Source organism: Sus scrofa, chromosome 11 (assembly GCF_054392235.1).
Source record: "Sus scrofa isolate SSC_HxYL_T2T_F1_AM1 chromosome 11, Sscrofa_HxYL_maternal_Yorkshire_Landrace_v2.0, whole genome shotgun sequence".
NCBI classification, from domain to species: Eukaryota; Metazoa; Chordata; class Mammalia; order Artiodactyla; family Suidae; genus Sus; species Sus scrofa.
The window spans coordinates 50,806,119-50,833,145 of record NC_139393.1 but is presented as its reverse complement, the minus strand read 5'-3'; the positions used below and the strand labels follow the sequence as shown (position 1 = coordinate 50,833,145).

Here is a 27,027-nt window from a genome sequence, read left to right as displayed (position 1 = left end):
TTAGTTGACTCTGAGAAGAAAAGGAATGGAATGGACCTGAGAATAAAAGATGATAGAAAGAGCAGCTGTGGAACTGGGCAATTAAAGTGTTCATTTTTTGGACATGTGAATTTCAAGATGCCTATTAGATATCCCATGGGAAGATGTGAATTCAGAGATGAGGGCAGACCAAGCAAAAGGTCTTAGCTAAAGATATAAATTTTGGAGACATCAGCATATAGATGGTATTTAAAGGCACAGGTCTGAATGAGATCATGAAGGAATGAGTATAGCAAAAAGAAAAGGTCAGAAGGTACCTTGTAATGTTTTGACTTGAAAAGATCAGATAAAAAAGAAAAGCAATGAAGATACTGCCATTGAGGTCTTGGGAGAAAAAGAGGGAATGGTGTCCTAGAAATCAAGTGAAGAAAGGGTTTCAAGAATGAAAGAAATAACTTGTCAAGGGCTGCTGATAAGTATGGGGAGATCTGAGAAATGACTGTTGGATATGGCACTGTGGACATCATGGTTGACTTGATCAAAGTAGTTTTATTAGAAAGGCAGAAATAAAAAGAAGGACTAGAATAAGCTCAAGATTAAATAATGGAGGGAGGATGAGATTATAAATAGTATCTCTAGAAAAGGGGTATGCAAAACTGGGGCAGTAATTGGAGGGAAGAATGGTATCAAGGAAGATTTTCTTGGAATTCCTGTCATGGCTCAGTGGAAACGAATCTGACTGGGAACCATGAGGTTGCAGGTTTGATCCCTGGCCTCACTCAGTGGGTTAAGGATCCAGCATTGCTGTGAGCTGTGGTGTAGACCACAGAAGTGGCTCAAATCTACTTTTGCTGTGGTTGTGGTGTAGGCTGGCAGCTGTAGCTCTGAGTAGACCCCTAGTCTGGGAACCTCCATTTGCCTCCGGTGTGGCCCTAAAAAGACCAAAAAAAAAAAAAAAAAAAGAAGATTTTCTTTTTTGGATTAGATGGGCTATTTTAGGAAATAGCTATATGCAACTGGAAATTCAATAAAGGGAGAGAAAGTCTATTAAGAGAGGATAATTGGAGGAAATCTCCTAATTATTTAGTAAACTTGAGACAGAGAAGAGAATGACCTGCTTGATATCATCTTTTTTTTAAATGCTAGAATCCAAATTGAAATTCTTGGAAAAAAGATAAGCCAACTCTTCTCCCCCAATTTAAAATTCCATTTTGATGATAGAGATAAATTCAAATTACAGTCAAGTAATCAAGTAACAATACAATTTTTATAACATTCTATCTTTGAAGACATATGATACATATCTAAAATGATACAAAGAAATACAGCTTACTCTTTTTTCATTATATTTCTAAGAGAAAATAAAAATAGTGATAGTAAACAGCATGGATGCCCAAGATAGATGAAGCCAGATAAAGACAAAGAGATGGGAAGAAAAGTCTAGGCTCTTCTAATGAATGCGAGTCACGTGAATCATGCTTTAAAACATTTGGATTAAATTTACAGCTGAATTTGCTGGCCCACAGACAAGAGAGATGGTCAGTTAGTAAACAAACTAGCACAGTTATGATTTTTTTTAATGAATAGAAGTACATTTCACATAGAGTGTGAGAAGCACCTTGATGTTGACTTTAAGGAAGATTCTAAAATCATTCCTTCAGAGAATTTAGTAGAAAACAAGATAGTAATCGCTAGATTGCCATGGGCTCACCAGGGAAACAGCCTGTCAATTTAACCTCATTGCTTTGCCTATCTGGGAAATGTGGTAATAGGATGAAGATTTTGGTAAACATATAAGGTATTTAAGAACATTTTAGGAGTTACCGTCATGGTGCAGCAGAAATGAATCTGACTAGGAACCATGAGGTTGCAGGTTTGATCCCTGGCCTCACTCAGTGGGTTAAGGATCCAGCATTGTCGTGAGCTATGGTGTAGGTCACAGAAGTGGCTTGGATCTGGTGTTGCTGTGGCTGTGGTGTAGGCCTGCAGCTGTGGCTCCGAGTAGACCCCTAGCCTGGGAACCTCCATATACCGAGGGTGCAGCCCTAAAAAGCAAAAAAATAAATAAAAAATAAAAACATTTTAAATTGTTAATGACTAATAGATGATATAGGAAATATATTAACTTTTGAAGGATAAAATAGAAGGTGGAGAGAGCATTTAAAACCTTGATATATATTTTGAGACAAATTATCTTTTTGAATTTTTAAATTTTTAAATTATTTAATTAATTAATTTTTAATGTCCCCAATGTGTTATTATTTTTTTCCTACTGTACAGCATGGAGACCCAGTTACACATACATATATACATTCTTTTACATTCTTTTTTCTCACATTATCATGATCCATCACAAGTGACTAGACATAGTTCCCAGTGCTACACAGCAGAACCTCATTGCTAATCCACTCCAAAGGCAGTAGTCTGCATCTATCAATCCCAAGCTCCCAATCCATCTCACTCCCTCCCCCTCTCCCTTGGAAACCACAAGTCTATTCTCTAAGTCCATGATTTTCTTTTCTCTGGAAAGGTTCATGTGCAATATATAAGCTTCCAGATAAAAGTGATATCATGTGGTATTTGTCTTTGTCTTTCTGACATCATTCAGTATGAGGTTCTCTAGTTCCATCCATGTTGCTGCAAATGGCATTATTTTATTCTTTTTTATGGCTGAGTAGTATTCCATTGTGTATATATACCACATCTTCCTAATCCAGTCATCTGTTGATAGACATTTGGGTTGTTTCCATGTCTTGGCTATTGTGAACAGCACTGCAATGAACATGCCTTTTGTGTGTGTCTTTCTTAAGGAAAATTTTGTCCATATATATGCCCAAGAGTGGGATTGCTGGGTCATATGGTGGTTCTATTTATAGTTTTCTAAGGTGCCTCCATACTATTCTCCATAGTGGTTGTACCAGCTTACATTCCCACCAATGGTGCAGGAGGCTTCCCTTTTCTCCACACCCTCTCCAGCATTTGCTATTTGTGGACTTATTATTGATGGCCATTCTGACTGGTGTGAGGTGGTATCTTGTGGTAGTTTTAATTTGCATTTTGCTTATAATCAATGATGTTGAGCATTTTTTTCATGTGCTTGTTGGCCATCTGTATATCTTGCTTGGAGAAATGTCTTAGGTCTTTTGCCCATTTTTCCATTGGGTTGTTGTCTTTTTGCTGTTGAGTTGTATAAGTTGTTTGTATATTTTAGAGATTAAGCCCTGGTCAGTTGCATCATTTTGAAACTATTTTCTCCCTCCCATTTTGTAAGGTGTCTTTTTGTTTTCTTTTTAGTTTCATTTGCTGTGCAAAAGGTTGTCAGTTTGATTAGGTCCCATGGGTTCATTTTTGCTTTTATTTCTGTTGCTTTGGGAGACTGACCTGAGAAAACAGTTGTAAGGTTGATGTCAGAGAATTTTTTGCCTATGTTCTCTTCTAGAAGTTTGATGGTATCTTGTCTTATATTTAAGTCTTTCAGCCATTTTGAGTTTATTTTTGTGCATGGTGTGAGAGTTTGTTTCAGTTTCATGGATTTGCATGCAGCTGTCCAGGTTTCCCAGCAATACTTGCTGAAAAGACTGTCTTTTCCCCATTTTATGTTCTTGCCACCTTTGTCAAAGATTAATTGACCATAGGTGTCTGGGTTTATTTCTGGGTTCTCTATTCTGTTCCGTTTTTGTACCAGTACCACACTGTCTTTATTTCTTCTCCCTGTATATTAAAATTTTAGACATGCTTTATCGTTTGTTTCCTGGTTATCCTTTATTGTGAACTTGAATTTGTCCTTCTCCAGGAAGCCAAGAATGAACTAAATGTCCTTACTTCCTCTGACATTCTTTTCTTCTTAGCTTTGTTAGACTGTATAATGCAGTATATTGAATTTGTTATTTACCCATCAATACTTCTAGAAAGACAAACTTATAATTTGGCTTATTTGTCAATTGAATCATTCAGCAAAATAAAATACATTTATATTTCAGGGTTACTTTAGTGTGTTAAAAACTCTCTGATGAAATTTGTGATAAAATTTAACATTGTGAAATAAGTTTTGTTAGTGAAGGAAATATCTTCCTTTAGAGTATCATGTTATTTTTGAAGTTATTTTTATCCCAAGTGCTATATTCAAATCTCTGTGGAGAATTTGTTTGCTATAAACTAAAAGTTAGGAAGACATTTTAGAATACATGATAAGAGAAACAATGAGGACATTACATTTGATGATTCCCAATTAAAAGGAAGATATTCCAATGTAGATTCTCCCCTCTAATTACTATCTTGGGCCAAGGTAAGTGGGGGACATATCACAATCTTAAGAGTTACCTGTGAGTTTTGAAAATGCATATAAATATAATAGTTTAACTTTTTTATATGACAGTCCTTTAAATTTTCTCACGTAAATTTTCATGTTTATGAAGAGTGCAGGAGTAAAACTTTTATGTCTGGTTTGCTTGTTCAAATATGAAGCACTTTCTAGTAAAGTTGAATATTTTATTTGTTATCAAATTTTCTTTCAGTATGAAGTCTTTTAAAAAATTTTGTTTCAGAGTTCCCACTGTGGCTCAATGGGTTAAGAACCTGACATCACCATGTTCCTGAGGATGTGGGTTCAATCTCTGGCCTGGCTCAGCGGGTTAAAGATCCTGCATTGCCCCAAGTTGTGACATGGGTTGCAGATGTGGTTCAGATCTGGTGTTGCTGTGGCTGTGGTGTAGGCCAGAAACTGCAGCTCCAATTTGACCCTTAGACTGGGAACTTCCATGTGCCACAGGTGTGGCCGTAAAAGGGGGGAAAAAAAAAGGAAATTGTGTTTTAGTACCTATGCTACTTACAATTTGGTTAAAGTGTGTGGGGACAGTATTAGCAGTATAGAAAGTAGTAGGGGTAAAACTTCCAGTTTCCTCTTGGATTCTTTATTCTTGTGAAATCTCAATAATATAGGAAGAAAGAACAAGTAATGAAGGATAACTTATTATGTCAAATAAACTTATTACTTATTTGCCTAAAGCCTTTGGTGAGACTTTCTAAATTAAAATAATAATCTAAATGTAGATAGTTATTGACTAACTAAATATAGAAGAGTTCTAGGTACCTATATATCTCTATGTACTCAGGTACTTACATAACTATGTGCATATGTGTATATAATCATTTGTACACATAGATACATACATACAATATACTTTTCTTTCAATTTCCTTCAAACACATTCGCACTTATAGGGTTATTTTACCTATAGTAATAGAATTTCTCTAAATCCTTCTTAATGTGCTGTTAAGAAGATTCTTTAACCATATATATGCTGGCAAATTTGAAAATTCCGAGGGAAAAAAAATGCACATAAATTGCCTGAAGGGAGATTTTATTTCATTTTGAAGTTATTTTTAAACACTTATTTATTCACTCTAGATACATTTCTTGAGAGCCTTATAAGGGAAAGGCACCATACAAGGTAGAGGGTACACAGTACCAGTACAGAGAGGAGTTTTGTTCTTAAGCAGCTTACGTTGTAATTGGAGCAGACAAACCATAAATAAATCCACAAGAAAATATTGAGTAACAATAACTCCCGTTTGATTTGAATTGAACGTGTCGTGGGAATGAACGGGCCAATGATCACATGGGATAAAATAGGTCAGCATTCTCATGATTAGAAAGAATGTGCATTTTCTGCAAGATGATCAGCCAAGCCCAACCTGTCCCCAAACATTGTGGGTCACGACCTCCTGTTCAGAACTCTTGCAGTTTCTCTAACTTGTACACTAGCCACCTTCTTCACACTCACCAGCTCTCATTCACACCACCTTTCCTCAAATCCCTTAACATGCCTTCTCTTGATCTATGCTATATCTTCTAGCTTGAAAGCAAAAATTTCTCATGATTTGAAAAAAAAAAAAAAAAATCCTCAAAGCGAGTCTGAAGCATCCCTTCAATTAGACATAGAGAATAGCAAGAAGAAGATAACAGGACATTCTTTGATGGGAAACAACTGATTGATGGGTTTTTTAGTTTGAATTTTTAAAGTAATTTTAACCTTTCAAGCAGTTTTTCAAATTAAAAATAGGTGATAAAGGAAAACCGATGCAAGATATTTCATTTCTGTATCCTATTTTTTTTTGACTTTTTGTGAACCAGCAGATTTTTTTTTTCTTAAATATAACACATTAAAAAGCTAGGAACGGAGTTTCTGTCGTGGCGCAGTGGTTAACGAATCCGACTAGGAACCATGAGGTTGTGGGTTCGATCCCTGCCCTTGCTCAGTAGGTTAACGATCCGGCGTTGCCGTGAGCTGTGGTGTAGATTGCAGACTCGGCTCGGATCCTGCGTTGCTGTGGCTCTGGCGTAGGCTGGCAGCTACAGCTCCGATTAGACCCCTAGCCTGGGAACCTCCATATGCCGCAGAAGCGGCCCAAGAAATGGCAAAAAAAAAAAAAAAAAAAAAAAAAAAAAAAGCTAGGAACAACAATTTTACAAGTCTGACAATGTCATCTTTTTTCTTTGCTACAAGGAACGAGTGGTTATAAATTGGAAATCAATTTTTTTTTAAACTTAGCTATAGTAAAGGTCCAGGAGTTTGCATTATGTTTTTATGCTCTGAGAGTTGCAAAATAGCAGCTGTGCTGCTCAAGAATCCCCTTCTCGCCAAAGGAAGAATGCTGACAATGACATAAACATACACTCTTAACTTTTTATATTTCCCTAAATCCTAAAAATTAGTGCTCTCCTTTGCATTTTTATATGACTATGTTTGAAAGCAGTTCGTTTTAAAGGAAGAACTCATAAAAATCTCACTAGGTAAAAGGGATATAAAGGTCACTTAGTTTAACCTCCTATCAATTTCCAGGGAATAGTTTCTGTAATATTCCAGACAGGATGCTTATCAACTTTGCATGGATACTTTCTGTCCTGGCAAATCTATTCTTGCCCAAAGCAGCCAACAGCTCTTTTATGTGCATGAATCAAATCTCACTGTATTGGCTCATACTGGTCGCCTTTCTGCACAGGGGTGCCTCAAATATATTTGACTGATTTTTCAAAACTGGAATTTTTCTTTTTTTTAGGGCCACACCCACAGCCTATAGAAGTTCGCAGACTAGGGGCAATCAGAGCTGCATCTGCCAGCCTACACCACAGCCACAGCAATATGGGATCTGAGCCATGTCTGTGACCTACACCATAGCTCAAACCAACGTTGGATCCTTAAACCACTGAGCCAGGGATTGAACCCACATCCTCATGAATACTAGTTGAGTTCCTTATCACCGAGCCACAATGGAACTCCCCCAAAATGGAATTTTTAAAATGAGTATTTTAAATATCATAAATAACTTTCATATGTTAGGCTCACACTTCTCAAAAGTCAACCCAGCATGAAAGCATTTCATATTATATACCTTTTCATTCATTCAGACTCAACTAATTTAAAATGTAAACTGACCTCAGCTGAAATGTATCTTTATTAATATAAGAACAAAGAACTTAACACATAAACTAGTTTTGGAGCTATAGTACATCAGATATTCAACCAATTGATACTAAAAACATAATGTGCCAGGTGTTGAGGTTACATAAGATGACCAGAGTTCCTCCTCTCTCAATTTTTTCATGTTAAGGAAACATACCTATGAAGAAATTTGGTTATAATTTTCAGTGCATTTGAACATTTGAAATCTTGGAAAGATAGTAATTGGTTGTTATGAATGGGAGGGAAAAAAAATGAATTGGTTCACGTCAGTGAAACTGAAGGTGTAGAGCTATTAGGTATCACCTCAGGAGACTGTGGTGTTACTGGTCTCAAGGGAGTGTGGCAAGGGAGTTGAGAGTCTACACCTGTGGCTTGGAAGGAGACCTTGTGCTTAATAAATTATCAGACATCCATAAATTAATGTATCTAGATCAGCAAGATGATGCCCAGCTTAGGGCAGTGCCCCAGGAGTCTCGTGCATGAACAGAGTGGTAACCAGGAACCATGGGAGCTCCTGGTATGAGGATGAACACACTGATGGAGTCAGGGGAGGGGTGGGTCTGATAGAGAAGGGATGATTCAGAAATCCAGATAAAGTTCATGTGGTGGGAAGCCAGGCAAGTTCATGGCGAGGGTCACATGAGGACAGTATTCAGGCGAAACTAAATTGAACAAGTGCAAAAGACAGTTTGTTACCATAGCTAAGGATTGATTGTAACTGACAAATAGGTAAGGCAACAAAATAAATCTTTTGAGCAATACAGTTTTTGTTGGAAGAATTTTTAAATGGGCTTTTTTTTTTTTTTTAACCTCATGAAATCATGTGTTTATTTAAAAGTGATTCTTTCAGGGTTAACTATTTTTTATAAGCAAAGTATAGACCTTGTTAATATGGTGGCATTTGGACAAGGTTTAGAATGGAGAAATTTACAGGGAGATACTTTTGTGGGCTCCTTAAAGTTAGGGTTGATATTAAATATCTGTTATACGCATGGTTGGAGTTCTCTGGTCCCATGTGGGGAGAATCTGGAATTTCAGGTCTAAGATATCTTTGCCTCAAAAGTGAATAATTGTAAATATGACAATGGAAGTAGTCAAGTTGGGGGAATCTTGGCTGCTTAAGATGACCATTGGCTAGATTTCCAGGCAGTAAGTCAAACCTTTATTAAAAATGAGTGAAAGAGAAAATCTCTTAAGTGTTCTTCCTACTCAGAGATGAAATAACTGAAGAATTATTTTCTTTTCTCAGAGTTTTGGTTACTTGTATGTATTAGAACACACATATTAAATGCACTTTAAAAATTCTGATAAATAACATCTTTTACTCCCTGGATGTTTAAAGAACCGTAAAGTCTAGATCAAGACTACATGGTTTCAAACCCAGCTCCTCTCCTTACTAGCCTAATTATCTTAGCAAGTTGATTAACTCATTTTTACCTCTATCTACTCGATTGTAAAATGAAGATAACAACAGCACCAATCTAACCATTATTGTGAGGATTAAATGAGTCAATGCGCGCAAAGTGCTTAGAACATCGCACACACGGAAGGCACTCAATATATGCTAGTTATTTTGACGATGATAATGATGAATGAGTTAATGGAATCTTTCCTAAGTAGCAGGACTTTTAAGTTAAAAACTTTTTATTATAGGAAACTTCAAATGTGCATAAAATTAGAATAGCATAATGAAACCCCTATATACCTACCCATCATTCAGCTTTAACAGCGATCATCTCAAGCCTAGTCTTGCTTCATAAATTTTCCCATCCAACTCCTCTTCTCCTCCAGAGCATTCATTCTGAAGCCAATTCTAAACGTGTTTTATTTAATTCATTGACATGTCTTTATTTCCAGTGTGTCTCTGTTAAACATAAGGACTCTTTTCCATAAATAATAATCCCATTCTCATTATCACTCCTCAGATTCCTTAATATTTATTAACTATCCTGCCAGGTTTCATATTTCACAAATTTGTCAGAAGTCTCCATATGTTTGTGGACATTCATATCCTGGGGGTCAAAATGTTCTCCCCCCACCCCGTATTTCCTCTAAATGGACACTCTAACCTTTTATGGGAAAAAATTAAAATTTATACTCTTGGGTTTGAAGAAATTGGGGTGAATCCCTTTGGAGCTTGTTTTATCTGAAAATACCAGATTATTTTCAAAGATAGCTCACAATTTTTGTAACATAATGCTAATTTTAGTCTAAAGCTCCTGTGCAAATCAGAGTTTCAATTGCTTAATATTTTAGGGAATAGTTCTTGAGTTGTCTTAGCAGTAAGATTTGTTTTGGGCTTGGAGACTCATCAATGAAAGAGAATTGGTCAGAGTTGACAAGAGAGAACAGGGTATCAAGCCATGGCACACTAAGAGGGTACCTAGTGTTTCTCCTCATTTTCTCTTTACTTCTCAAGGAATGTCAATTTTGAAAAGGCCTTGAATTTATGTGACAACCTCTCTCCCCCACCCCCTTAAAATTCTCAAAGCACATTTCAGAAACTCATTTTTGGCAGATGAAAATTTAAGTAAATTGGCCAAGGTCACAGCACAATAAGGGCAGAGTTATCAAGGCAATGCAGTTTCCTGCTTTTTCCACCATCCATGAAATTAGAGTAACTCCACCCCTTAAAATGAAAGGGTCTACTTTTTTTTTTTCCTGCTGAAATTATAAACCATGCTTTGGAAATGTTTTTTACCATTAACTGAGAGTCTCAAAAGTGGTCCTTTAGGGCTCCAAAATGTTTGTGTGTGCAGTATTTCAACTACTATAGCTGCATATATTACAATTTGCTTTAAGAGGAAAGTACCTTTTTTGTTCGAGCTGAACCATCAGATTTTCTTTTCATACAGTATGACATGATGAAGAAACTATCTGTAGGAACAAAACTAGTTCACTTTCTATGGGCAAGCACAGACTGTAAAGTAGATTATTAAAGTACACACAAATAGAAAATTAGATCAGGAGTGATGTTTTACTGTGAGGTCTTCTTTGGGCCTTATAAAATGAGAAAGACCTAACCTTGTTCTATTTCTGAGTCCTGAGAAAATCCTCATAGCAGGCATATCACCTTTAATTAGGTTTCTGCTTTTGGGAAGCATTTTACCAGCCCCCTTTCATTTATTTTTAATGATGTTATCACTAACAGGCAAACAGTCCCTTAATAAAACAAAAACAGTTTCTATATAAAGCCTGGTGTACATGTCCTGAGTCAGTCATCTAAAAACAAATGTTATGATTGTTTCCGTTGTGCTCTTAGAAGCCTTAATGGCCCTACTGTGCAGATATGCAAAAAACATCAACCTAGGAAATATAACCATGTCCGTTATGCAGCTTTCAATAAATGCTTTCCCATATTCACTTGCAGTATCAGCAGTGAGGTTAAACCTACAGGGTCATGGAAGAGACAGAAGGGTCAATGAAATGGCCTTTTCAGCATAACCCACACCAGCTCTTTCATAAACACTCACAACTTATGCCTTTTAACAAACAAAAGGTAGTGAAAGCCACCCAATATTTAAAAGTTGAATCAGTGTGTGTGTGTGTGTGTGTGTGTGTGTAAATGCTTGCTACCATTTTATTTTGCCACAAAATTCCAAGTTGTGGGAAGAAAAGGAAATCCATGCATGGACACTGAGTACTTTAGTTCCATCTTCTCATTTGCCAAAGATAGTGGTAAATTTGCTATCAAGGCCAACTTTGGAAATATTAATATATAGCTTGCTTTAGAATTTCCACCATGCATAGATTTTTGAAATGCATAATAGGAGAGAAATTAAAGGCTCCCTTTTGAGACTAATAGTAGAAAATAAGATTTCCCTTTAAAAAATATAAAGTTTCTTTAAAAATAAAAAAATAAAATTAAATAAATAAAAATACAAAGCTTCTTTAGGGCATTTAGGATCCTTGTTTTCCTTGAACTGTTATCCCTGCTTGGTTTCCTCATACAACCCTTTCACTTCCCCCTGTTTACGTATTTCTCAAAATATAGTGCCCACATCTAATGCCCCTTGCCTTGAAAATTTTACCTGTCTTCACTCTGCTCTCAGGTTGCCTCATTTAAGTATAATCTCTCTCTGTCTCTCTCTTTTTTTTTTTTTTCTCTAAATAACCACGGGTGCCATTTGAATCAATCTTTTGGCACATAACTTTATGGAAATTACAATTGCATGTATTTTTTTAATCTTCCTAGAGCTTCCTCCTAACGCAAGATAATGTCTATGAAATTGCCTTTGTAATCAATAGAGTGGTTTCCCAATAGAAAGTATTTTTTGTTCTACTATCATGGATGTGGTGAAACCTCAGGGTAAATAGAGGCTCATCCTTCTCATTTCTGCATTTCTATGCTTCTCCACCTTTGCCTCATCTCATCTCATTCACATAGTCTTTAAACAGATATTAATAAGCTCTTACTGTTAGGGATCTGAAATATATGTTCTAATTCTTCCCTGAAGGAATGGTCCTTAACTTTTAGCAGCTTCTCAAAGGTAAACAACCCAGAAGTTAAGAACCACTGATAAACTACTGATGCTAGCTGCATATGATCAGTACTTTAGGCATTAAATTAGGTAGAACTGTGAATCTGGTGTATTTTTAAACATATCTCCATCATCCTTCCAAACATTCAGGAGATCATTGTATGGTCTCCTTCATTTATTAAATCTTTTCCTTTAGTCACCCAGACCTGAAATTCAGAGTTCTAATACTGCTTTACGTATACCCAAGGAAACTCTTAAATGTTTTTATGCTTCTCAGGGTATTTCCCCAATATCTGTACTCTTATTTCCGTGTAAGTCAACCTACTCATATTCTTTAGGACCTGCTGCCTGAAGAGAAATTGATACACTAGTTCATACTCTTTGGCCCTTTCTCAAGTTGACTCTATCATAGTTAATTTTAACAGTTCACTGAACTAACTCAGGGTTAGTTTGTATAAGGCAATTGTAATAATATATAGTAATAATTTTTTATCAACATAATATTTCATCATCACAAGCCTCATTAGAGAGAAATAATATAGAAAGCACAGGCTCATGACTCATGGTTTAAGATCAGGATTCCCTCCATGGGGAATTGAAGCCAAGTTTCCAAAGGAATATTTGTAATAAATTTAGTTATATCTTAATTATTAATACTTTGTATTTATTACCATTTTATATTTCATAAAGCATTTTCATATACATAATCAAACTGGATTTAAACTTTTACCTTTTGAGTTTGTAGTTATCTTTTTAATAAATAGATCAAATTAGTCTCCTAGACCATAAGAGATGGATTCTTTACTATTTGCTAATATTTGGTAAAGCCAGGAATTAAACTCATACCCTCTGAATCTAGCCAGGGTTGCTTTTCATTTTATTGTACGTGTATCATGTTATGGTGACAATTGTATTTTTTTTAAATTGGAGTAATTTTAAATCCAGAATTTGAAATGGGGCTTAAAAATAGGAAAAAAAAAAAGCCTTATTTCATGATATCCCTGGATATTTTATAAGAATTGATATAGATTTGTGACCATTTTTCACTTAGAGTTATATTCTGGTATCAGAATTATTAGTTTCTATTGTCAAATTAAGTTGGGTACCTAGAGTAGGAATGACCCATGAATGAGGTTATGACTGAACTCAGTTTAAACGACTATTTTATATCTGGATGTCAGTTTCAAAAAAAAAAATTTTTTTTTTAATACCAGTCCTTATTTTTTTAGATTATTCATGCCTCTATTCCAATTGAATAATGTGGCTAATGAGTTTACAAAAACACCAATAAAGTTTACTTTGTCTACAGTCCTAATGGGAATTTATCAAAATGACCAAGAAAAATTAATGTCTATATAACTAATCATTTACTTCTCTATAGAATGTACCATATTCTCCAGAATTTTTTCAACATTTTTTCACTTTACCAGTATAGAAATATAGCATTTTCATGCAAACTTTCAGATTTGTAGACATTAAATATGGAGATTTTTCCATTTTAATAATGCTGCTCTTTCAAAACACTCTGAATAAATGTAAATTTCTTGAAATGTATGGTTTCCTAAAAGTGAGTGAATGTTTTTTTTTGTTTTGGAATTTATAAAGTCACACATAACAAACTTGAAAGAAAATATGTAATTCAAATCCAAAGGGATTAGTTATGAAAATAGCAACTGAGTTAGATTTTATTAACAGGAAAGAAAACATTTTAAAAGTAGAGGCCCATTATTTTTTTAAGCAAATTGATCCTTAGGATATCCTGCTAAATTGCTATGTGTGATAAGACTAGAGAGAAAGAAGCCTGTCTTACAGAGGCATCACTCTTAGTGATAGTCATTTATTGATAAGTGACTTAAAATATGAGTAGAATCATAAGATGAAAGAATGAGAAGAATGAAATATCACTTTTTCATACCTTCCTGTGTTTGGATTTTCAAAAATATTTTCTTCCCTTTTTTACGTTCTCTTTATATAGTCCATTATATTCTAGTTTATGTTAATTGATTATGCGTTGTTATAATTGTCATATTTTTACTATAATTATTAAAATGTTAATCAGTAGTTTTTCTAGTTAAAAGATAAAATCATTTGTTAGTTTCTAATATATACAGTTCTATTTTCCTTTAGAAGATTTTTGAAGAAGTTGTTGCATTTTTGAAGTAGCAATACTAATTGGACACTAAATTATTTTCATCATATATCCCAAGGAGTATGTACTGTTTTAGTCATCTAGAGCTGTAGAAAAAACTGTACCAAAACTTAGTAGCTTAAATGATAAAAAATCTAAAATCTCACAGTTTCTGTGGATTAAGAATCTGGGTACCACTTAGCTGGTTTAAGATCTCATGACTTTGCTGCAGCCTCATCTAAAGGATCGACTGGGCAAGAGATATTGACTTTCAAGCCAATTCATGTGGTTTTTGGTAGCCCTCAGCCTCTTGTCCTGCACATGGCTGTCCCGTGGCATCACATATTTCCCCAGAGCAAGAAATGTAAGGAAAGGGAGAGAGAGAAGTGGAAAGTATAAACTTTTTATAACTGAACCTTGGAAGGGACATCCCATCACATTTGTTTCTTTATGCTTGTTAGGTCTAACTCAGACCAAGGGGAAGATTCTATACAGTATATGAATAACGGGAGGAAGAAATAATCAGAGGCCATCCTCTAGGCTACTACATATCTATCACATGCCCATAAAAATATTTTCCAAGTACTTGCCAAATAAATTAACATATTTATTATTAATCAAGTCTTTACAGACATCTCAAATAATGAAGTTAGAATATAGACTCTTGGTTGAACCTAATATTCCATGTGCATATTCTTTCTGATCTTATACTGTAGTTATGAAAATGAATGTCCTTGTATTTATAAAATATGCAGTGATGTCTTAAAGATTAAAGAGGGTTGATGGCCCAGACATATGTCCACATACACAGAGTAAGAGAGGGAGAGAAATGGTGAAAGAATTAAAGACCAAATGCGGCAAAATGTAAACAACTGTTGACTCTGAGGACAAAGTTAGTTTCCCAGAGCTTGTTTGACAAATTACTACAATCTTGTTGTCTTAAAACAATATAAATTTATTTTCTCATAGAAACTTAATCACACCTGTAAAACCCCTCTTTCCAAATAAGCTAGAATTACTAGGGACCATGGGTTGGGCTTGGACGTATATTTTGAGAGGGTACCGTTCAAACCACTAGAGGAGTATACAGGGCTTCTTTGTTCAACTCTTACAACTTTTCCATAAGCTTAAAATTGTTTAAAATCATATTAAAGAAAAAAATGAAGATTATATCGTTAAATGCCTTAATAATTCAAAGAGCAGAGCATCTAACAAGCTAACTTACTCTTAAAGATAAAACTCTAAAAAGGTACAGATATCTCAACTTGGAAAAGGTGTTTTGTGAACTTATGCTTCATCATCATTGTTTGAAGTCAGTGGAGATGATGTGATGTCAGAACTCTCTTCCATGTTGTCTGTCCTCTCAAACTTTTGCTTTAATCTTCATAAGACATTTAGGATATTAAAGGTCACTTTTATTTCAAAAGGAATAACGATGTTCCGAATTTCACTGTCTTTGTAGGAAGACTGAGGCTTTCTATGATGTTAATTGACACAAGATGACAACCTTTTCTCAGATAGTAGGTTATTAAAGCCCAAAGGAATATTTTGTTTTGTTTTGTTTTGTTTGATCTTTGATTAGTTTGTCTTTGTTTAAGAAAATACATATTGTTCTTAAGAAATACTCTTTTTCCACTTCTTTAGCAGTCATTGTGCCCTAAATTTGATTGTGTTAAAGTGGCTTTATGTAGGCTCTCCACTGTATAAAATGACAAATAAATGAATCTAATTGAGTAATTCTTTACTAAATGATAGTCTATTCATGCTTACTTGAGCTATGAGGACCAAAATAAGCAGTCCATTGAAGCAGCTACAGAAAAGAAAAAAAAAAAGAAAGAAAGAAAAGGAAAAAAAAAGGAAAACTCACACACAAACAACAATCAGCAATTTTAATTCTATACTGGAGGGAAAATGAAGTAGCTAATGGAATAATGGGAATAACCGTGAAAGACAAAGTGCTTTACTACCGTAAGAATTAGCTACTTAACAACTGGGATTAGTCACTAGGGTCTAGAAGAGCCTCTTAAAAGTTTGCATATAGCATTTTTCAACATTATTTCTTCAGTGTATAGCATATTGGTTAAGTTATGTAAATATTGGTAATATTAAGTAAATATTAGGTAAATATGTACCTAAATGTATGTATCATGAGTGAGTTAATACATTTATTCACAATAACCAAATGAACTCAAGCATAAAAGTATTGATGTTAATCCAAATAGTCATGGGAATGATGAAACTTAGAATCAGATGTGTGTGTGTGTGTGTGTGTGTGTGTGTGTGTGTGTGTGTACATTGGATGCTTTTTGCTTGGACCGCCTTTAAGAATTGTGAAGTCACATACTTTAAAGCTGAAAGCAAACTCAGGTGGTCATCCTGTTCCATGCTTTTCTTCAAGAGACAAGCAATTATTATCCCCATGATCTATTAAGCCACATTTTCTTTAGCATGTGACAGTTAAGGTGAGGCTGATCAAAAAATATTGCTCTTTATCCTTAAACAATTTCACATGCACATAGATGTTTAACAAGCACCTTTTCAGAGCTATTATGAGAAAACACTAACAGCCTTGGTCTGGAGGGGTAATTTATGACAGCTCTTGTAAATGGTGTCCGAGATCACCTTGATCACATTAGCCATGCAGCAGTCTCATCCCCTGCACTGCAGTCTTTCTTTAACCCTGCTGACAAGTATGATTTTCTTTAAAATGAAAGAACACAAGGAGTTCTACTCAATCTGCTTACTCTGTTTCTTCTTCTGGTACCTGCTGCCTCCGACCATCTATCAGTAAGTTAACAGAAGAGGGAGTGGAAGGAGAAACTGCAGAGGAATGAGAATGCCTGTGAGAGGAGTGTAGTTAATAGAGAGCCTTGTGTCCATTCCTTACTCCCCAACCTTTCTTCCCTTTTGGTTCATTAACTGGAAATGTGGAAAGGTGAGGGAGATGAATTGAACGTGTCCTGACATTAGTTAGAGACAGCGAAGTGTGGCGACTTCCAGAATATTTCTGTCCCAGAGAGAGGTAATTGGAAAAGGTGTTTTGTGGTTGGGTCTTATAATGAAAAATAAAGAAATGATTCAGCAACAGTGGAATCAAATTATGAGCATAAAGGCAAGTGTGCTGAAGTTTCTAGCCACTTGCAAAATTGAGAGATATTATCAGGACTGTGCAAATATGTTGCTCTGATTAATTTTCCTGGGGTGAAATATGAAAATATTTATAAAATTGAGATTCTTGCTGTGAATAAAATTTTCTCTGTGATATCATAAACTAAAATAAGGCATGACAGGTATCTACCTATGTAAGAATGTTTAAATAATAAAGAAGTGGATAAGAAGCTTTCACAATGAGTGTAAAAAAAATCTGTATCTGAGTATTACTCAGTTGCTTACAATGTTGGGGAATGCTCAATAAACAAAGTAAAGATTAATTTACCTTAGAGAGTTTTAGATTTGATTTTCTAAATATTTATTTTGGAAGTTGTATTTTATTACCCTTTATACCCCTTTTTCAAGTATAAAAAACTCATTTTTCAATAAGAGCTGAGAGGTATTCAAGGTCAAAAGAATTAGATCTTAATTTTCATGATTTTAAACAATTCAATTATAAATTTAAAAGAGTATATTTGATTCTAGTTTTTCTTTTTAGTTTCAGAATTAAAGGCTTTAATGGTATATTTGTTTGTAGATTTCTTAATATACTTGAACAAATCATTGATATGTAGGAAGGGTTAATTGAGAAAGAAACACTAATATACTAAACATTTCTCTTCTGTGAAGCTCTAGAAATATTCTATTGTCAATCCAAACAGAACAAACTAAAATGAGATAATTGGGAAGGTGCCCATAAAGTCAGCCTGAATATATTATCACAACTATATATGAGATAATATTTGTTTTAAAAAGATTCTATGGCACTGTAAACTCAGTCTCATTAGAGACTGCATTTAAAAGGCTTATAAAGTTACTCATTAATGTTATCTTGTTGTATCTCCACAGCTTTTTCATTAAAGAAAATTCAGCAGAAAGCATTTTCTCCTGATAGCAGGAACCAATTTGCAATAAATGTTCTGGAAACCACTAGGGAAGCCATTACTGAGGTCTAATAAAAACAGACAAGCGTAACTTGTTCTATATTTTTGTTTCAATCACATACAGATGAGACCCCGCTTTCCACACCAACTGCAAGAGACAGCCTTGACAAACTTTCTCTAACTGGGCATGGACAACCACTACCTCCTGGATTCCCATCTCCTTTTCTCTTTCCTGATGGATTGTCTTCCATAGAGACCCTTCTGACTAACATACAGGTAGGACTTTTTCACAACGAGAAGAAAGGCACATGGACATCTCAGTGGTTGCTTTTTTCCCTAATTCCTACTCTTGCAGCTTAATCCTTTCTTGAGATGGATGGAACCATGGTATTGAACTTTTTCTAGGTCTTTAAGATTTTAAACTTACTACACTGAACAAATTGATTTAGAAACACTCAAAACTGTATATTATACATTAATAAAAACTTATATGAAAGTGACCTAGGCATTTAAGAAATTATTGTGCCTTAAGGTTCTCCTGATTGCCGATTATTGGGAAGACATGAACTGTTTAAGTTTGTCAGATGTACTAAATGACAGTATCCTAGTTCTAATAAATATTTGGTTATTTTTAAACTGCGGGCCTTGCAGTGAGGAAATGGTATGTTTAGTCATTTACATATGTCTAATATAAAAGAATCCTAAAAATCCTTTCTTTCATAAATAAGTCTATTTCAGTTAATAGGGTTTCTCCAAAGAATAGACTTCAAAAAGCCATACAAAATTTTCCACAGATTTCCTATGTAGTCTTCAGGATGTATATTTTATGCACAGTACATTATGAATCAAAAATACTTACAGTTAACAATAACATAGAGCATGGAGCCAAAATAATAAGAGTGTTTGGGATAAAAGAAGGCATAATTTTCTTGCCCACACATGAAGTGGTCATGTGGACTCCAGATGGAGATTTTTGCTGTCTACTTTTCCACACTGGGAGTAACTAGTAGCAAGAATATGCTTGCAGATTCTGTGCTGGTCATTTTTTTAATCTTTATTCTAGCACTCCATCCTTAGTGATATTTTTCTGTACACATTTCCTACTATATTAAACTTTCTCCCAGCAGACATATAATTAATTTTATTTATCTCTCCAAGGACATAACAGAAGGCCTTTAATGTAACAGATCTTCTTCTCTATTAATAGGCATTTTTAATACTAATGTAATTAGACTTACTAGAACTGTATTCAACATTAAGGTTTTGCATCTCAGTGATTGAAATAAATTATCAATCTAGCCTAAACTTATTCAAGGCCAAATAATTAATTTTATTTTAAAATAAGCATAAAACTTCTTACCCTAAATTTGGTCCATCGTATTGTTTTATGAGGTAGAGTTTTAAATGAATTTCTCTTTTGTTAAAGTAAATGCTTTCAGAAACTTGCTCTTAATATTTCTGAATTCACTCTGAGAAACAAGAGAACATGAAGCCAAGAAAAAGCTAAGTGTTGCCTTAAATTTCTCAATCTACTTTTCTGTATCTTCACTAACTACAACCTCTTTAACCAGGAAAAGGGTAATATAATTTCAATATCAGCAGAGAAAATGTTTCTGTGTAAACACTCATCAGTGTAAACCAGCTTGCTCATCTGAAGAGTGGGTTTACATAGGGACTTTTGCATTATGTGTGAACACTGAATCTCTAAGTCAAATTCTATCAGTTTTTGAATGTCTATCCACTGAACCCTAGGGCAGCAATACCCAGAAATGTTACCTACATCACCTCAAATTATAATTTTTCTTTTAAAGAGAAAGAGAAAAAAGAAAATTCCAGTTTTAAAATGTAGAGAGTTTAGAAAAAAAACAATTTTTTTTTCTTTTTAGGGCCACACCTGCAGCATATGGAAGTTGCTAGACTGGGGGTCGTATTGGAGCTACAGCTTCTGGCCTATGCCACTGCCACAGCAACACAGATTCTGAGCTGCATCTGCAGCCTACACCACAGCTGCTCATGGCAACGCCAGATACTCCATCCACTGAGAGACGCCACATCCTCATGGATACTAGTCAAATTCGTTTTTGCTGCGCCACAGCGGGAACTCCCCCAAAATAATTTATTTTATTGAAAATATTCCTAGATTTAATATACTCTCTAATCTTCCAACCAGCTTTGAGTATATATTTTAAGAAGAATTGATAACAAGGAACAGTCAAAGCAAACTAAATTATTTATTTCTAGTCCCATATTATAGGAATCTGGGTCTGATAAAGTTAGAATACCTACAATAAGAATACTTAATTAAAAATAAATTATGTCACTTAAGTCTCAGATATATATAAAGTGTGTATATAGATGTATATATTACATATTTATATGTGTGGATTTAATGCATATATACATGTGTATGTTACACATGTGGACATAAGTTAAAATAAAGATTAAAAACCTTACTGCGTTCCATCTAGAGTAATAGAAATACACAAATACACAATATATATATGCCTGTATACATATACACACACTAATATACACTGGATTTATGTTCATTAATGGTTTCACATGATTTTGCAAAATGTCACAAATCCTGGCTCTTTTATTTATTGCCACATATAAAGTATAGTAATATCCTAGGAATGGTATAGAATGTTTAAAAAGTCATGACCCTGGCTTATTGGGCATACAGTATAAATGTGTTTGCTGTCCAAATTCTAATTTGGGTAATTACATTCTGTCTACCTTAATTTCCTCTGCAATTTCAATTATGTGTAATGGGGTTCTCAGCTTTCTATTTAAAATGATAATATACTTTTTGGTGTGGTAAATTTAAAGCTCCATATTTCCTTTGGAGATATTTTATCACAATGACAATGAAAAAGAATTAAGTTGAAAATATTTATATTTTTTAATCACAAAATTTCATTTTGAAATTAAAGGTGTAATGTATATATTTGCTATTTTAATTAAACCCAAGACATTGGATTATGTTTAAATTTAATGCACATAAACATTATTTTTCTTAGAATTAATGACCAAAAAACCCTTCATATTAATGTTTAAGGAGTAACTGTTCTAACATTCAATAATTTAATTTCATGATACTCTATAATTTGATAATTTTCAATTTTAAAATTTACAATGATTACTGAAGATTACTAGAGATGTCCCTTCCATGACACATTATCAAAATTGAATTTTCATAATTGTTATTTCTTTGTGCTTTAAAGAGGACCTGTAGAAAAATACTGTATACTTGTATTTTTAAATGTGAAATGTTATATGTAGTATAGAAAAATATGTATTTTAAAAATAGTATAGAAAATACATTTCATATAGAAAAAATATACACATATTATATATCTTTAGGCATCAGATTTTTGTTGCCTCCTAGAACTATATTATTCTTTCTTAAAATTTGAGTGTTTTAGAAATTAAAGGTAATAATAGATAAAGATATCTACAGTGGAAGACAGTAATTTCACTTTAGTGAGAGATACAGATTCATTTTAGTTTTTGCTTTCGAGGATTTTTTTAAAAATTTATTTTATATGGAATTTTATTTGCAATGTACACTGTCTTTTATGCGGCTGGAGAATTCCGTGTGAGATTTTAGGTGAAGTAGCTAGAATTTTAGTGTCAATTTACTGGATGTTATACCTTTGATCATTGGCTACCATTTGAATACATTTAAAAAGAGAATTTTACCCACTATTCTCAATTTGAGCTTTCTTGTTATAAATCATCATTGGGGTCGATTTGGGAACAAATAATTTGCATTGCTTATCTTATTGCAAGATTATTTGGACTGACTTCCACATATTAAAATAAGAATAGGTAAATAAGTAACAAGTCAAAAAGTAAAATAAGGGAGAGAGTACTAAGTTTAGTTAGGGGTTAATTTAGCACTAAAGATAAATACCGTAAGGGGGAATGTGATAGGAGTTTGGTTCACTGTGGTTTATCAATATGGTGGTATTAAACAAAGAACATCTAAAAGGTAGGTTAAAGCGACAATGAATGGCAGTCCTAGATTGGTTCACTATGTCCTAATAAATAAACTTAAACCAATTGTGACATTTATGAATTATTCTTTACTTCAATATTTAAGGTAAGACAATGAGAGTTAATTCGATCAAAATATGTCAATCTTTACATCTCAATGTCATGGGTAGTAATGATGTATTTTATACATTTTCAAACAAAATCACTTTTATTTGCATTATTAATACTATTTTTAATTAGAACAGAGACCAAAGAATTAGAAGGAAACTTCAAAAAGATAAACAGCAAAATAAGACATTGGCTTCAAAATATGGCTAGACTAAGATGAGATATATTGGTCTTACATTATATCTTTTTATCTTTAATTGTAACAATATATTAATGTCTTCTCCCCTTGTTCCCATTGCCGATTTGTGAAGAGATCATTTAAAAAATAATGGTAAAATATAGCCAATAATTTAAACCCAATTTACTATAATAAAGAGAATAGCATTAATCTCTTAAAATGTGGACTGTATATTATATTTACTAATTTATATTATGTACAACAGCAATACTAATAAAATTAATTATAAAAATTAATATTTATGGAACAATCTTAATGTGTTATTATACTGGAAAAATACACCTGTGTATCCTGTCTTCTTTTACTACAACTTCTAACATTTTTGATCATCAAATGTCAGGGTTTTTTTTGTCTTTTTAAGGCTGCACCCGTGGCATATGGAGGTTCCCAGGCTAGGGGTCTAATCAGCTAGACCACAGCCACAGCAACGCTGGATCCGAGCTGCGTCTGTGAGCCACACCACAGCTCACGGCAACGCCAGATCCTTAACCCACCGAGCAAGGCCAAAGATTGAACCCGCAACCTCATGGTTCCTAGTCGGATTCGTTAACCACTGTGCCACCAAGGGAACTCCAAATGTCTGGTATTTTTTATCACACCAAGTAATTCTGCAACACTAGCTGGGTGCCTACTTTTTAACTCTGTCTGGCACTATCTACCTGAAGATGGCAGCAGATCTCCCAGGTTAAAAGTTCAGTCCCACAAGACTGCACCTTGTCCCTACTTCCATGGCCAGTTTTAAGTCCAGGTTATAACTTGTGCTTGTGGCCAACTACTACAGATCGGAGAGTTCTACCACCTCTCTACAGGTTCAATTAACTTGCTAGAGAAGCTCATCAAACTCAGGAGAACATTTTACTTACTAGGTACTCAGTTTATTATAAAGAATATAACTAAGGAACAGCCAGATAGAAGAGATGCATAGGGCCAGGTATGTGGAATGGGGCATAGAGCTTCCTTCACCCACCCAGTATCTATACATGTTGATCAATCCAGAAGCTCTCTGAACCTCAACCATCCTTTAGTGCCTTTCCGAAAGTCACCTCACTAACAGAAACTCAGATATAGTTGCAAGAGACTTATTATGAATAACAAAAGACCAAATCCATATATATATAGATACAGATAAATAGATCGATCGATCTATCTATCTATATATATATATGTACCACCTCTGAAAAAAGATACAAATAATTGAATTAACGCAGTATATCATAGATTACTTCAGAAAAATAAAATTTTGTGTATTATGAAAATCACTATGCCTGACATAAAGAAAAGAAATTTGAAGTTACACAACCACTGTCTTTAATAACTGCTATGCTGTAGAGTAAGCTTAGCATGCATTTCTTTTGAATTGTCCTTGTCCAACTTCAACATCATGAGAACTGGCCTCCCCTTGGAAACAAATTCATGTTTTAAGCCTTGTATCTTTTACTGTAAATCACATTATTAGCTTAGAATTGTACTTGATATTGATATCCATATGAGACCTAGCATTTAGTGTGACCTTTTGCATATGATCTAACTGGAAAATTTACAGAAGTTGCACAAATTTGAAAGTACTATTATCATTGATGGTTAAAACGGTGTCCCAGTGATTTGTAGATCTTGTGAACACTACTTGCTATTGCTTTTCTCAGCCCCCCTGCATTGAAATTTAATCGGTTTTCTGTATTTTTTGCAGCAGAGCTGTCACAGGCAATAACATATTTTTGCATATGCATCAGTTTGGCTCTAGTGCCGATTTTTGTTCACACTGGACTCCTACTGATGGGCACTGATTTAAAATCTAGAAATGAAACTTAATTTTATACAGTTTATAAGTATTCCCTAGAGGATAGTGGATCCTAAAAGCTAATATTTTTCAGACATAATCAGCAGGAATATGTAATGCATTACCATTAGCAGCATTAGCAGCAACTGCAACAAAAGGAAAGAGTAAATAAACATAAATGCTTTTAGCAACTTTATACTTTACAACAAATATTAATATAAAATTAGAGCTGCAGCTTAACATTATTCAGCATGTTTATTCATAATGATTGTTTCATATTTAAAGAACACCAAAATATTGTGTTTTGTCAGCCAAGGACAATAATAGTTTAATAGTAATTTATTTTAAACAGCTACTGATAATACAACCAATCAACACATTAAATGGTGCCAACATTGGCATCTTGCTAAATAATCTCTAGACATTGCACTGAGAGTACATCTTTCAAAGATAAGTCAACAAGAGCAATCAGAGCAGAAAATTAGAATTTGGTATCTTAGAATTAAAATACAGCTAAACTAAAGTTTTAATTGGGGTGATCTAAAAGGGCACTTGATGTAATGATCTCTTTCATTTGTTACTAATTGTTTGTTCCTGATGAAGAAGAAACATATACAAGAATGTTGCAGAATTGAGTTAAGATGGCAGTTTCCTTAGCAGCTAGCTATGTTTTATTGTGAAAAACAAAAGACTAGGGCTGGGTGAACTGACACATAGAAATTCTCCAGCCTGTTTTATTTCTTAGGAATTAATCCAAAAAGTTTAGGGTCAGGTATAACAAATCTAAAATAATTTATATGTACTTGAAAAAGAGAATAAAAATGACTTGTGACAATGCTACACAGATAGAATTAAAGGTATATTCCTATTGTACTAGCAAGTCAAGCTGGTGTTGAAATTCCTGAGTCGAATGGCCTCTCTCTAGCAAGGGGTCGCATTCTAGAGTTTATCTACAAATGATACTAACTTTCATTTCATTTCTAATTTCAGTTGAAAAATTCAGTGGTGGTTGTTCATAAACCAAGGCAAACTGTCTTCAAAATACCATTTTGTTTTGCTGAGATGATAAGGATAGAAATTTTAGCTCCAATATTTACTAATAATTTTTTTGGTAATTTTCTAAAGCATCTTAGGAGAGAACATATGCAGAATATTTTACATAGTCTCATAATCTCATTTTCAAAAACTGCAAAATACTACTAAATTTTTAAAATAGCATACAGTAAGTCAAATTATGTGTATGTGTATATCTGTGATTTTATAATCAATTGTATAAATATACTTTGCTTTTACTGTACATTCTTGAATACTGTCAAATTGTCCCTTAAACACTATCCTCTATTTATAGCCTTTTTGAACAACTTCTTAAAAATAACACACTGTGGGAACTATACTCAATATCTTGTAGATGGAATAGAATATAAAAAAAGAACATACACCTCCTCATGTGTCATTGAACCATGTTGCTGTACATATGAAACTAACACAATATTTTAAATAAGCCAATTTCAATAAAAATAGCACTTTTAAGCTGCTAAATTTCAGATCCATTATAAATTATATAATCTCAAGAGAAATATACCCAGCATTATCATATCTATCCATGAAATTTGTAAAATCTACTCTGATAGGCACTCTCTGGGTTTTGGTGATAGAGTGCCCAATGAGAGAAAATGCCCCTGCCTCAGAGAGCTCACATATAAGTGGAGAAGATGCAACAAAAAGCAGTAAACAGATAAATATGAGACTGTATTGCATCATAAATGCTATGAAGAATTTTAAGGAAAGAATAAGAAGGTGAGATTGCAGGGCCATTTCAGACAGAGTGGTAAGAGGAGGCCGTTTTTGAATGGTGACTGAACAAAGGTGAAATGAATGTCTGGAATAGCCATGCAAAACTCTCAGGAGGAAAATCATTCAGGAGGGATACAGAAAGTAAAATCCCTGATGCAGTAATAATTTTATTCCTTGAGAAACAAAAGACCATTGATGTCATGTATAATCTTAGTAGGGAGTGATAGAGAAGGAGCCTTGAGAGATAAGTGGATACTTCCAGTGTCATGTGGGGTTACATAAACCATGTCAAGATAATTCCATGTGGGAGAATTCCAGTCTAATGTCCCTTTCAAGTATTTATTGTTTAGACATGCTTATGTGCTGCCCTCATATAGTTTTAAATTAAATCTGGATATTCCAATTAGAAGAATTGACCCTGCATGCCAAAAATATTGATCTTCCAAAACAAGTTTGGTTAAAGTTAGAAATTTTTTGCTTTAGTTCTAGTATTTGTCCTAGTGAGTACAGAATGACTATACAACAGGAATGAAAGAATTTGATAGTGGGTTGTTCTCTTTTAAAATACTTGAAAATAACGAATGAAATGTGCTTTGTACAGAAATATTTCAATTCTGAATACCTTCTTTGTACAGGGGCTCCTGAAAGTTGCCATAGATAATGCCAGAGCTCAAGAAAAACAGGTTCAACTTGAAAAAACAGAACTGAAGATGGATTTTTTAAGGGAAAGAGAACTAAGGGAAACACTTGAGAAGCAGTTGGCGATGGAACAAAAGAATAGAGGTATTTTCAAACTTCCAAATAAGCTTAATACTTTATGTCAAGTATTCAACTTAACAATACTATGATTGGTGATTTACTATGGGACTGTACCTTTTTTTGTTTATACTTGTAGCTAAAGTTTAAAGGAGGATTTGAATCCTGGGTTTATTGTATCTCTTAATCTCCAATGTACATGGTTTCTTTTCTGTTCGTACCTCAGGGACTTGAAATATATCCAATATATTATTAATCACATACTTTT

At 34.0% G+C, this 27,027-nt stretch overlaps 1 protein-coding gene across 8 annotated transcripts in view; it reads left to right on the top strand.

Moving 5' to 3' along the window:
* Positions 1-27,027, top strand: part of DACH1 (dachshund family transcription factor 1) — a 427,098-nt gene that overhangs the window by 362,213 nt on the left and 37,858 nt on the right. For all 8 annotated transcript variants that reach the window (XM_084981926.1, XM_001924267.7, XM_084981921.1 and 5 more), the window contains 2 exons: positions 18,209-18,360; positions 26,639-26,786. In XM_084981926.1, coding sequence (XP_084838052.1) covers positions 18,209-18,360; positions 26,639-26,786 — 300 coding nt within the window. The remainder of the gene's footprint in view (positions 1-18,208; positions 18,361-26,638; positions 26,787-27,027) is intronic.